The sequence below is a fragment of the Thalassophryne amazonica genome, chromosome 23 (assembly GCF_902500255.1).
Source record: "Thalassophryne amazonica chromosome 23, fThaAma1.1, whole genome shotgun sequence".
NCBI lineage: Eukaryota > Metazoa > Chordata > Actinopteri > Batrachoidiformes > Batrachoididae > Thalassophryne > Thalassophryne amazonica.
The window spans coordinates 12,324,619-12,337,993 of record NC_047125.1 but is presented as its reverse complement, the minus strand read 5'-3'; the positions used below and the strand labels follow the sequence as shown (position 1 = coordinate 12,337,993).

The 13,375-nt window shown below is 41.3% G+C and overlaps 1 protein-coding gene across 5 annotated transcripts in view; it reads left to right on the top strand.

Moving 5' to 3' along the window:
- zmp:0000000660 (arf-GAP with Rho-GAP domain, ANK repeat and PH domain-containing protein 2) overlaps positions 1–13,375 on the top strand; it is a 215,809-nt gene that overhangs the window by 154,139 nt on the left and 48,295 nt on the right. For all 5 annotated transcript variants that reach the window (XM_034164507.1, XM_034164506.1, XM_034164503.1 and 2 more), the window contains 2 exons: positions 6,184–6,286; positions 6,793–6,988. In XM_034164507.1, coding sequence (XP_034020398.1) covers positions 6,184–6,286; positions 6,793–6,988 — 299 coding nt within the window. The remainder of the gene's footprint in view (positions 1–6,183; positions 6,287–6,792; positions 6,989–13,375) is intronic.

Here is a 13,375-nt window from a genome sequence, read left to right as displayed (position 1 = left end):
CTGACCAGTCCTGGTTTCTTAAATCATGTCAGTCGGTCAGTTGGGTGTTTGGGCCCTCACTAGTTGTTAGTAACAAGGGTTTTCTGCAGAGCTGTGAAGACAGGCAGAAGTAAACATTGCACGGCGTGGTGTGATTCTGCTTCATCCTTTAAGATGAAAATCTCTCCTCATGCAGTTTCAGCAAACTATGGGTCCATTGTTGAAGTAAAATTGCTGGGAGGAAACAGTAATGGTTTCTTGCTAACAGCTACAGAAATACAGTACAATGGCTCCTCAGAGAATTGTAAATAATTGTGATGTATTGTGTTATTTGTGAATTTTTTAAGACAGTTCTTACAGTAATTGTGTTAATGTGTAGATAATAGGTATGTGAATCTCACCACTGATAACTATTCGATATGCACCTCGATACATATAACTATACATGACGATACTAAAAATACGATGCGATATGATTCACCTCTGGTCCCAATTCGATGCGATATGATATGTATTTGATGGCGATTCAGTTCCTCACAATGCGATACAATGTGATTTGGTGCGATACGATTAGGGATGCCAGTTGATATTGATAAGATTTTATCGATATCGATGCATTATCGATTCTGCTTATCGAGCCAATTCTTTATTGATTCTCTTATCAATACCGCTTCTGAATTTTCTGTGTACTAAAAGTAGACTTTACAGATTTTCTATGTCAACAACGTTTTATTGACTCTTAAAGTAAATAAATATGAAAATGGTCACTGTATCTTTGATCTCTGGACATGAATAAAAATCAGTAAAATCTGTACATGGTCACTGGATCCATGATGTACGTGATGGATCCTTGATCTCTGGACAGAAATAGAAATAAACAAAATCTTTTTTTTTGTGAAACTTCAGCTGCACGTCAGGATGTAATTCATAAAAAATGGAGGACATCTCATTTTGGGGGAGAAAAAAGCCCGGTTGTAGTTATATTGTTTGCATTATAATATTTGGAAATAGGTGTCATTTGATTTAAAACAGCGATTCGCTCAGAAGTTCTTACAAGTAATTCCAACCGAAATCGGTGTGGCTCTTTGGAGCTGCGCACTTAGTCCCACAAAACAGAGGATATTATTATTATCATTATTATTATTATTATTATTATTTCCTTTACCCGATGGACAACTTCAGTTTATGCACGGCTGGTGCTCACGCCAATGGAGTTGCCGCTTCTGAAAACCAGCGAACAGTGGGTCGAAGCACTGCTTCATTTCTTCAAGCAGACCCGCTGCAGTCTGCAATTAACGTAGAGAAATAATCATTTTCTCGATAAACACCCTCAAAAACAGCAGCCGCTCCGGTGTCCCGAACTGTCCGTGGTGCATTCAGTGCGCCTTGTGGAAAAAAAAAAAAAAATCAATGCAAGCAGGCAGCGAGCAATGCAACATGATTCAACCCGTCAATTGAATCGATGCGCACTGAATGAATCGATGCACTCGCATTGCGCACATTTGTATCTAGATACAGATTCCTATCGATTACTCTCCACATGCCTAGTAGATAAGTGATTGTTCTATAAAATTGCCAGTTAAGGGTCATGGTGGGAGGGGCGAAGGGTCATGCCTGTCCCAGCAATCATTGGGCAAAAGGTGGGGTACACACGGGACAGAGCTCCAGTCTATTACAGGGCCGATACATAAAGACATACTGACACATTCACACTCTGACCTACGGTCAAACACCAAATCTACGTCTTTGGAAGTGGGAGGAAAGCAGAGTACCTGGAGGAAACCCAAACATGTGCAAACTCCACACACAATTAACCAGGTCAGAAACGAACCTGGGATGTTCTCAGTGTGAGGCAACAATGCGATCCACCATGCTGCGACTTTTAAGATGTGTTTCTTTTGGGGATGGAGCACATGTTATATTTGGGCCACTATGGTAATCACATAATTAAAACTGGGAAAGAGGCAAAGTTCATTCAGCAAGAACTCTGCTGGAAAAACCTGACTTCCTGTTGATGTATCTCTTCAAAGCAATTTCTTATTATTTTTTGCACGCAAATGTTTAAAACTCTGAGATAACCAAAGTATCACAGTGTGACAGCAGTGTGGTGGAATGACAGGATGTGTAATTCGTATTATATTCCATCTTCCTGCCAAAAATTATTATAGTCTAAGTCTACAAGTCAAATTATATCATGTACCAAGATAAGTCTGAAAGGGTTCCTTTCTGCACCTGAGCACCAAGACGCAGGTAGAACGTGAACTTTTCTACTGCAATCCATGTCCTCCAAATAAAAATCCAGAAATATTATAAATACACATAAAATGGTGTAAAAGAGCGTCAGAGATATGTTGTGGGTGGAGATCATGAGTAGCATGTGTATTTAAACACATTGTATAGAAACGGGACTATTGTAGAACATGGATATACATTCTTAAATTTCCTACCCCCCGTTTTGTTTTCTTTTCAACCTCCAGAGGAGGGGTGGAGGTTACATGATTGTCAGTCTGTTCAGATAGTCCTGGGCGAGAGTCACAATACACTTTGTTTTTGGGTGATCATTGGTCATTGGAATAGCCAAGAATTCTGACTCTTTCAAACCTTTATATCTCAGTGATATCATAATCACAGACAGTTAATGAAAAATCAGTGGCTGTATGTGGCAGGAAATTACGAACTTACTAATTTAAGGGAGTTGGGGTGCCTGGGGGCCCAGCTGGAGTCCCTGGGATATGTCTATGGGGTCTCTGACAATGACCCTTTGGTGTTACCTGGTTTCCACTAGGCAATACCTCAAGATCTGGACTTGAGCTCTTCGTAGGATACCACGTGGTCATCCTGCTGTTGCCTCGTGTACCTTTGGTGGGGGTGTTAATTGGGGTAGTGTTCTGCAGAGCTGTCACGAACCCCTGTGGGCATTGTGAGTCGCCTTCCGGATAGGTGGAGTTGCCTGTCTGGCAACAGCAACATGGAGGAACTTCAACATGGAGGAACTTCAACCCAGAAGTGTTGCACCGGTGAATGGTCCCAGTTGGGGCATTGGCCCACGCTCATGGTGGGGTATTGAGTCCTTTATGACAATTAGATTGGAGATCTATGGGGTGGGATGGGCACACACCTCCATTGGACAACTGGACTGAGGTCCCAGTGGTTGCTTTGAGTCTCCTGATGACTGTGGGTACTGATCCTGTTGGTGCCCATGTCCTTTCCCACATCCATGTTATCACACATCTCACTATATTTACACTCTGCACATAGATTTATAACTCTCTCTCTCACACACACACACACACACACAGATGCATTCAGATTGTTGTCGCCATTTGTCATTGTCACTTTGTCTAATGTTCCATTTTGTGTTACCACCTTAATTCATGGGAGAGAAAGGGGGAATAAAGTTGGCGCTCCGATATTAAAAATTGCATATATTCTTAATGGTATAAGCCAGCTGTGACTCATACTAGAGGATTTAAAAACAGTGTTAAAGCAGGATAAAAGAAAAATTTATGAAGCACCACGACTTTCTCATCTCTCCATAAAATTTCACTGAAATTTGCCAGTCATTTTTTTTTTTGTGGCCACCTGTTCCTCTTTCCCCATCATCGAGGATACTCAGAGTCGTCACTTATTCCTTATGTCGTATCTTTCTGTTCTTTCTCTACTGAAAAAAACGTTCCCAGTACTCCAACACCCTACTGCTCGCACTCCTGCGGGAGCCTCCACTAACAAGCAGCCACACACGTGCCCATGAGGTGTAGGGTGGGGTGGCGGGAGAAGTGGGGAAGGGCGGCGGTTACCCGAGGTCACACGAACACCCCTGTCTCACCTGTTCTCTTGGCACACGTGAGAAAAGAACAACTTTGTTCTGGCGTGACCCCCCCCACTGTGACACATCACCTTAACACCCATTGCTGTAGCGTTTAGTGCAGCGAAAATGCGCGAGCTGCTGCTTGGGAATGTGTTGAAACCATTAAAATAGTGATACTCTGACCTCGAGTCTGTACTTTGACAGATGAGTGCCACAAAAAGAGATGTAGGCAGGAGAAGACAGCCAGACAAGGACCAACAAAGGTTAATAGTTACCTTTTTGCTTCTGTCAGCTCAAGGTTTTAGCTAGTTTGTGTCCGCGTAGGTGCACACATATTAATTAGTATTTAGGTCTATCAGTTTATTTTGTTCCCTTGAATCAAAGGCGCTTAACAAATGATCACATTAAGATTTTGTGGACAGCCTGCCATGATCAGAGGCCATAAATAACTGGACAAACTAAATATCAGGATTGTTATCAACACAAATGAGCACTTTTATAGCCAGTTTTCTTTCGGCAGTTCAGGTGATGGATACATCCACATTTCCAAGTCACGAATGTAGGTGAGTTTCCATTAATCACCAAATTAAATAGTTTGAAGTACATAAATTGAAAGTACGCTTCATGGAACCATTTGTATATTAAAAAAAACCCTCAGATATGTTAAATAGTTACACTTACAAGAGGTGTTTTTTTTTAGATAACTACAATGCAAACACTTTTTCCACTATTATAGGTCATATGACAGATAGAGTCACATGACATTTTAAAATACGTGGCACACTATTTGAAGTATAAGACAGGGAGTTTGGTAAACGTTCTCAGAGATTACTTTTTTCATTATTGTATTGAAAAAGATGACCTCAGTATTTAGTGGTCTATCCATCTAGAAAGGTGCGACATTAATAGATGGTTTGGGGCGACATCTGATGTTTTGCAGATGCTGTACCAGAACATTATGATGATGAAAGATTTGAGCGAGAGGCTAGCATGGGAACACTTTGGGATCCCCCGGGAAGAGTTACAGGACTTTGACGAGGATAGGGAAGTGTTGGATGAGCTATTTGGTCTGTTGCCACTGTGACCCTGTGAAATATTTAGAGGGACTCACTACTTGATTGCCATGATTGCCTCACTAGAATGACAGTTATTACAAGAAGACAAAACCCAGTAACATTTTTGTCGACATTCTGAAAATATTGCAAAACATTTGCGTAAACCTGTGATGAACTTTGACCGAAAGAACAAGGTCGTGGATCCAAGCAGTGGAAATGAGCTTGCTCGCTTGGTTATCTGGCCTTACATTCCTGGACAGGGTGAGAAGCTCGACTATCTGGGAGAGACTTAGTAGAGTCGCTGCTTCTACGAATCGAAAGGAGCCAGCTGAGGTGGTTTAGGTATCTGGTGAGGTTGCCCCCTGGTCGTCTCCTTAGGGAGGTCTTCCAGGCATGTCCCCGGGCCTCAATTAAAACCCAGGACACCCTGGAGGGATTATATTTCCCAGATGGATTAGGAATGCCTTGGGATCCACCAGAAGGAGGTAGAGGACCTGGTCAAGGATAGGGAAGTGTGGGATGAGCTGCTTCATCTACTGCCACCAGAAAATGAATGAACGTAATAGAAAAGAAGGAAGACGTTTTTAAATATGAGAAAACAAATCACACATAGGCTTGAGTCTCCCATTTGGTTTCTTGTAAACTGTAGCTTCGATTTCACATTTCTGAAGCAACCGGTACAAAGTGCACTGTGCACGATTTTTCCATTTGTGGGTCAAATCCAAGACAGGTCGAATGTCTTAGAATTACTGATGCATCCACCCCTTGACTTGTCTTGTAATTCCCAATTGGTTAATGTGATAATATTGTTAAACCCAAAGCCGAAACTCTACACTACAACAGCATCTTACTTCATTTCGGCGACGTTGTGGTGGCGTGCAGAGGCAAAATGGCAAAAAACACCCACTGTTCAAGTACGTATGGACGCAGTTGAGTGACACAGAAGTAATTCACATTAGTTTTTGGCAGCTCTTAATCTTGCACACTTCACGTTTTGTTGTGTAAAATAAATGCATCTCTACTGTGAAGTTGACCGATGGTGAAGCAGAAACATAGTTGCACAACAGTCAGTCTGTCCAGTCACACCCACACAAGCCTGGAGCTCAGGACTTGTCCTATACAACAACTTTACAATATTGACACACACAAGGCTTTTGCACCATTTAACAACTTACCCAACATTCACATGTTGGATTTTTATCATTTTACTAATCTCGGTCTTGATATCGCTTTTCGCCGATGAAACTTCCCCTAGCGGTTGTGTGTTTCTCGCACTTTTGGAACCTGATGGCGGTGAGCGTCACTGCACACGTCACATTTTTGTGGTTGTGTCTCTGGCAGGGCCATGTTTACCATCGAGCTCTACCTGCAGTCTGAGAAAGTCCTGGTCGTCGGAGCTGAAACACAGGATACGCAACGTGACTGGATCCGCGCGCTAGCAAAGGTAACACACTTTGCACGCGGTGCACACTCGCACAGTAACATTTGTTTTCGCGCACAGATTTCTTGTGCTTTTTTTTTCCTTGCAATAACACGAGTGGCCTTGGTATTGCTTCCTGCAAAAATAGCGACAGATTCTTGCATCAACGTCCTCCGTGAATACGGGAAAAAAAAAAGAAAATCGATTTAATCCCAGGCAGCCCCATTCGCATTCGTCCATATGTGTCTCCATCTGCACCATAGGCCTTCTACACCTCCGCAGTTCAGTTTGAATCACAGAACAATGGCCAGACAGAGCGGAGCAGATGAGGCGGGAGGGAAGTGTGCTCTGGGAATCTTTCAGCCAGGGAACGTTTATCCCGTCAAGAAGGAGGCAGCACCTGCTGCGCTTTTGTGTGGCTCCTTTTTTTTTTTTTTGCTTTGATTTGACGTGATGTGCCACAGTAAAAAGAAACGTTTCCCACGTGCTCAGCAGTCAACTTCATTACTGTATGCGTGTCCGACCCGCAGTGCTTCGTCCCGGCGAAAGTCGAGGAACTGTTGCAGAGAGACGGCGAGTTGATTGGCAGGCTCCGCTATAAAGAAGGTCACGACCTTTACCGCTGGAGGATGGGCTGGTTTGTGCTGGAGGGCTCCACCCTGCACTTCAGCTCCGGAGAGGACGAGGAGGAAGAAGTGATGCAGCTCAAACAGCTGCAGGAACTCAGTGAGATTTGTCTTTTTGTTTTCCTCTAATTCTGCTTCCGTTTCTCACATCTTCAGCACTGGACACACTCCAATCCAACTCTTCTTTTGTGCTTCTTTGCCTTTGGTATCACCCAGCATTGTTGTAATTGTGTTGTTGGCACAATATAAATCAAATAAATTTGAAATGGAATTGATGGACAGAAACAGGTTGCATGAAGCACACACCTGGAATGGAACTCCAGTCTGTATGTTGGTAGTCCATCTCCTAACCCGCAGATCCCCCTGATCTACTCATCTGATCAAATTTCAGACAGTCCTCATCTGCCATCCACATCTGTCTGTGACTGTCTATGTTTTCCTGTGATTTAATGGCGTCATTCCCAATAAATTACGTCAGATATTTGGTGAGGTCTGTCAGATTGGATTTCTACCAATTTTCCTGAAGCATTGTTTTAATGTAACCAGAACCAGAAATCCAAAGTTTACTTCAACCTTTGGTGTCCTAAAGAAGTCAAATGGGGCTAAACACTATCATAACATTACAGAGTGTGCATACTAATTTACAGAGGTGGGACAAAGTCACCATCAAGTCACTCTCAATTCATGAATCAGCAAGTCCCAAGTCATAATGACCACCAATTGAGCTGACTTGAGACTTGACTTGGGACTTGCAGATTGACGACTCGAGAATGACTTGACAGCGACATCATCCCACCTCTGCTAATTCAGTCGTGTCTCACTCTGCATTTTCTGATAAACTGTAAAAGCCAAAGTATTTCCTTCTTTTGGATTTTAAACCTGATGTTTTATTGAGGTGATCTCTAGCTCTCCACCTGACACCACCTAATATTCCCAGTAGGTCTTCTTTTTACCATTATCTATAAGCAGTTGTATTAGAATGATATTGATCCTGGAATTTAAGAACAAACTTTATTGTTAAAAAAATAAAATAAATAAATAAAATCACTTTTGCACCCATTTAGTCTCAACCAGAACAAAGATCGCAAAAGAGGATTTTAATCTCGGTAGGATTTGTTGCTGGTTAAATGAAGCTTGTTCAGTCTTAAGACCAACATAATTGCCTGAATGGATCACACAGTTATTATTAGATATGAGTTAGAGGGTAAAGTGAACAGTTATAAGTTCATACAAGGTGACCCAAAGAAACAGAACCCATAAAAATTTTAATAAATCTTACAAAGGTCCAGCAAATTCCTTGGTTGAACAAGACATGTTGGCGATTGGAAGAGTAGCCTTCCCCAACTTGTCTTGGTCAACCAAGGAAAAGGCATTTTGCCTGAAAGCCTATTTTGCCAACACATCATGCATTTGGAGCATAATTTTAAGGATGATGCTATTTCACCGTACGGTGATAATAGCGTGGGAGGCTATTTTCACCGTATGGTTATCTCAGTATTATTAATTCAGACTGTGATAATAATAGGCCACTTTCACAGTACAGTGATTTACAAGCCCACAATTTCATTTGTACTTGTATTTGATTCTTGGTTCGCCATTCCTCTACAGTCTATAATATTACTCTGATCAACAACATCTCTCAACTTGGGCTGAAACGATTCATCGAGTAATTCGAATAATTCGATTACAAAAAATGTTCGAGGCAAAGTCGTTTAAAGCTGTAGTACATATGCCAGGCCTGTATGTGGCGCTGTAACGCTCCCACAAAAAACACAGAAGAAGACCATAGCGCTAATCAATGTAGCAGGCGATGCTACAAGTTTGCAAAGCCACACTCTGAGTAAAATAAAGCCTTTTAAGAGAACGGATCTGCCCGGATCGTCTGAAACGGACTTATTGCGCATTTTACGTGAAGCAGTGTGTTTGTATATATTATTTAAAAAAAACACGTTTTGCTCCACTAGCCGTTCTCCACCTCTGCAGATGAAGCGAAAGGACGCGCACTTTAAATGAGCCATGTTTAATGATTTAAAAAAAAAAAGCTTTAATTCAGATTTGGTAAGAGTTTTTAAATCAACAGGCAGCTTTTTTTTTTTTTTACTCGATTAATCGATAAAATAATCGATAGAATATTCGATTCAAAAAATATTCCATAGCTGCAGCCCTACTCTCAACTTGAAGTATCACACGTCCACACGCTATCGCTCTAATGGTAGAAATGAGGTCGGTTCAAACTGGACCGGATACTACGTCACAGTTTCTGCCTGATCTCTGATTGGCTGATACATACGGTGAAAATAGTCACTCCGTAATTTTAAAGGGACATGACTTTTATGCAAAGCGACCAAGATAACTGGAGCTTTGGGGAATGATCATACACAGACTAAAGTTTAAGTCCAGCTGGACTTAAACTTTGTAGGATTTATTACAATTTGTATAGGTTCTGGGATTTTTTGGTGGTGGGGGGTGTCACTCTGTGCATACTAGGCAGGTGACAAAGATTTGGAACATCTGAATCAGTTGTTCCAGTGTGATATGTGAATGCATTTGCAACTCAGGATGGATTAAATTGTGTATTTTTCTGCCTATTTCCCAACTTGGGGTGGGATAAAAAGCCGTAGCGGCACTCGTTTTGTTCTGAAACCATATTTGTCACAGCTTAGAGAGCCGTTAGCACCAAGGCAGGACAGTTATTTATTTTATTATTTATCCTTTTGTTGGGGGTTCTGGAGCGTGGAAAGGATCCCTTTTGGAATCACAGTCTGTGACACGGGATTAACAGTTATTTTCTCTGCAGTGACACCAACACTTGAAAGGTGCCCCTGTGTTGCACTGAGGGATTAAAAACACACACACAATATAATAATTAAAGTCAATACATGCTTCAAACATGCAGACTGAGTTCATTGAAAGTGTGAAGTGGTCTGTGTCCAGACTTTGACCAAAATTGACAAAATTTACAAGGAGACTCTTCTGTCTGAGTGAGAGCTTTAATCTTTTGGTTTTATGCTTTAATCTTTCGCCGTCTTGTCATTTCATCTCTTATTGTCCAATGCAGTTTTTCAGTTTTACTTCTGTGTGGCTGTGAAGCACTGTGTTTTTGAAAAAATGTCTGAGCTCCGGTCTGGATGGAGGATTGGGCTTTTGTGATGTCTTATGTCAAGATGTCGAGCGCACAAATGGAATCCAAAGTGAAATTAGGCTAAATTGAGAGATACAGTTGTATAATCATTAACCTGTCACAGTAATCAGCCTTTCCACCCAGAACTTTCTGAAAATTAGAGGTTTTCAAACTAGATAAGTACATTAACTTCAAACTCAGTCATTGCAGTTTTCCCCCCAATGTATTTCTCTTAAGGCAGCAGCTAAATCTAGGGAGGGGCATTAATTTCATTGCTCTACTCAGTCTTCTGAAAATTAAGATAGGCATCCAGCCTTAGAAAGCCAATAGTAGGCAGTGTTTCAGAATGCACACTGAGTTTCATTTAAGGCTAAATTACCCCCCCCCCCCCCACCACCACCACCCCGTTGATTGGATTTGGCAAGACTTTGAGAATTAATCAGTGCCAAGGCAAGATGTAGTCCAGTTCACATTTTCCTGCATACTATGGATTAGAACATCTTAACACAAACATTCTGTTGTCAAATATCTTGTTTGCCTATTTGGTAACATTAACAGGGTGATGGTGGACATTAAGGCCCCTACTTTCCACGTTACCAAATGTACTTGGGCTCCTCTGTGCACCCATGGGTGTGTTTCTGTTGATAATACAATTATTAAGATGCACAACCACCCATGCTTTGAAGCAACACAGATTCCAAATACTAATCGCACACTCCAACCTTATAACGGACAAAGAAGCAGCACTCCATATGTGCCACTGATATAGTGCACAACAGTTTAAAACTAACTTACTAACCTTCTGCATTCAACAGGTCAATGCTACCAACCACTTTTCTAACATTTACTGATTTAATTCGGGCAAAAAAAAAATAGCGATTATCTATTTGTCTTGAGAGAAGACTGAAAACTTACCATGGTAAGTGGGCCAGTGGAAGTGTTGAGTTCTAGCCATCAACATTTTGGACCATCACAGTTCCAGGCTGCACTGGGAGGCACTGAAGCATTTACATTCTCGCCTGGCTCTCTTGGCAACTGAAATTTGAAGATTGGTGGTGGGAACTGACCAAGCAGCCAGAACATTGCAAGCGGTCCATCAGGCCAATGTTAACATCCTCCTGATTAACAAATCAGAGCATGCTTACAGTTGCACATTGCCATTTATTATCCAAAGCATGTTTATTTTTTAGTGTCTTCCTCGACCACCCAATCAGTAGAAGTTCCTACTGGATGCAGTTAAACTTCCTCCATCAGCCTCCCACATGTGATGATGGTCAGCATTTCTCATTGAGTTTTGGCTTAATTGCACACCTTCTGACCCCAATAATCGCACCGAGCTGTTAATTTTATGTGGCCATCACGTCGTATTACTTGACAAAACAACACTTGTCCACGAGACTCTAAATCAACTAGATTTTCTACTGAAAAAAACAACATTGAAATCTCGTAAAGTCACCCAGTACACATTATAGAGGAAACAAGGCCGCAGACTTATTCTCTTATCAGAGACACACAATAAGTAATAGATTTTCTCCCACTGAGCTAAAAGGATGGATAAAAGTGGATTGCTGTGTATTTGTTCAAGCAGTGATGACAAGTATTTTGCATTTACCTGATAACACTGTTAATAAACCTCACTCAAGTCAATACCACTCCGAAGCCAACCTCATTCTTCTCTTGTTTGGATCAGAATGAAATACTCTGCCCATGAAAATCAGACAAACAAAACAAAAAGCAAATTATTTTTCATGAGTGGCTTTTGGGGATTATTGGTTTTAGCTGTTTAGTGCAATATACAAAGGCTTAAAAAATGTTACATTTCTGGCATGTGGAAAAGTTTGGACAAACCTCTTATCAAGTGAGAGAATTAGTTTTACATTTCCTCAAATTTGAATTCCTGTGTGAAGAAGGGAGCTCTGAATACTGCAATATTTTGTCGGATTTTGAATTATGGATGTGTCTTTGTAGTAGAGATCCCTAAATCGTCTTATTCATTGATATAATCAAAATACTGTTTAGGGGTTGGCTGAGTATCGGTGCCCATAATCAGCACCGATATACTGTTGTCATGGCAATCTCTCTGTCTCTCGTTTCTTGATCGATTCCCAGATGAGATGGTAGACGCAGTGGTGAGGTCAGTCTAGAGATGCCTTTGTTTAATGTAGGAATGTCATTGAACTGCAAAAATACTTGGTCCTTGACAGATCCATTGTTATTGGAACAAGTACAATGAAAGGTAAAGTGCAAGCATTTCAGTGCAGATGTACAGTTGTATGCAAAGGTTTGGGCATCTCTGATGATTTCCATGATTTTCCTTTATAAATCATTGGTTGTTTGTATCAGCAATTTCAGTTAAATATATCGTATAGCAGACACACAGTGATATTTGAGAAGTGAATGAAGTTTATAGGATTTACACAAAGTGTGCAATAATTCTTTAAACAAAATTAGGCAGGTGCATAAATTTGGGCACCCCAACAGAAAAAATACATCAATATTTAGTAGATCCTGCTTTTGCAGAAATAACAGCCTCCAAACGCTTCCTATACTTTCCAATGAGAGTCTGGATTCTGGTTGAAGGTATTCTGGACCATTTTTCTTTACAAAACATCTCAGGTTTGTTGGTTTCTGAGCATGGACAGCCCGCTTAAAAATCACACCACAGATTTTCAATAATATTCAGATCTGGGGACTGAGATGGCCATTCCAGAACATTGTACTTGTTCCTCTGCACGAATGCCTTAGTAGATTTTGAGCAGTGTTTAGGGTCGTTGTCTTGTTGAAAAAATCCAGCCCGGCGCAACTTTAACTTTGTCACTAATTCATGAACATTGTTCTCAAGAATCTGCTGATAGTGACTGGAATCCATGTGACCCTCAACTTTAAAAAGATTCTTAGTACCTGCACTGGCCACACAGCCCCACAGCATGATGGAACCGCCTCCAAATTTTACTGTAGGTAGCAAGTGTTTTTCTTGGAATGCTGTGTTCTTTTTCATCCCTGCATACCGCCCCTTGTTATGTCCAAATAACTCAATTTTAGTTTCATCAGTCCACAGCACCTTATTCCAAAATGAAACTGACTTGGCCAAATATGCTTTAGCATACCTCAAGTGACTCTGTTTGTGGCGTGTACGCAGAAAAGGTTTCCTCTGCATGACAGCATCATACAGCATCTCCTTGTGAAAAGTGCGCTGTATAGTTGACAATGCACAGAGACACTATCTGCAGCAAGATCATGTTGTAGGTCTTTGGAGCAGGTCTGTGGGTTGAATATGACTGTTCTCACCATCCTTCACTTCAGCTTATCTGAGATTTTTCTTGGCCTGCCACTTCAGGCCTTAACTAGTACTGTGCCTTTGGTCCA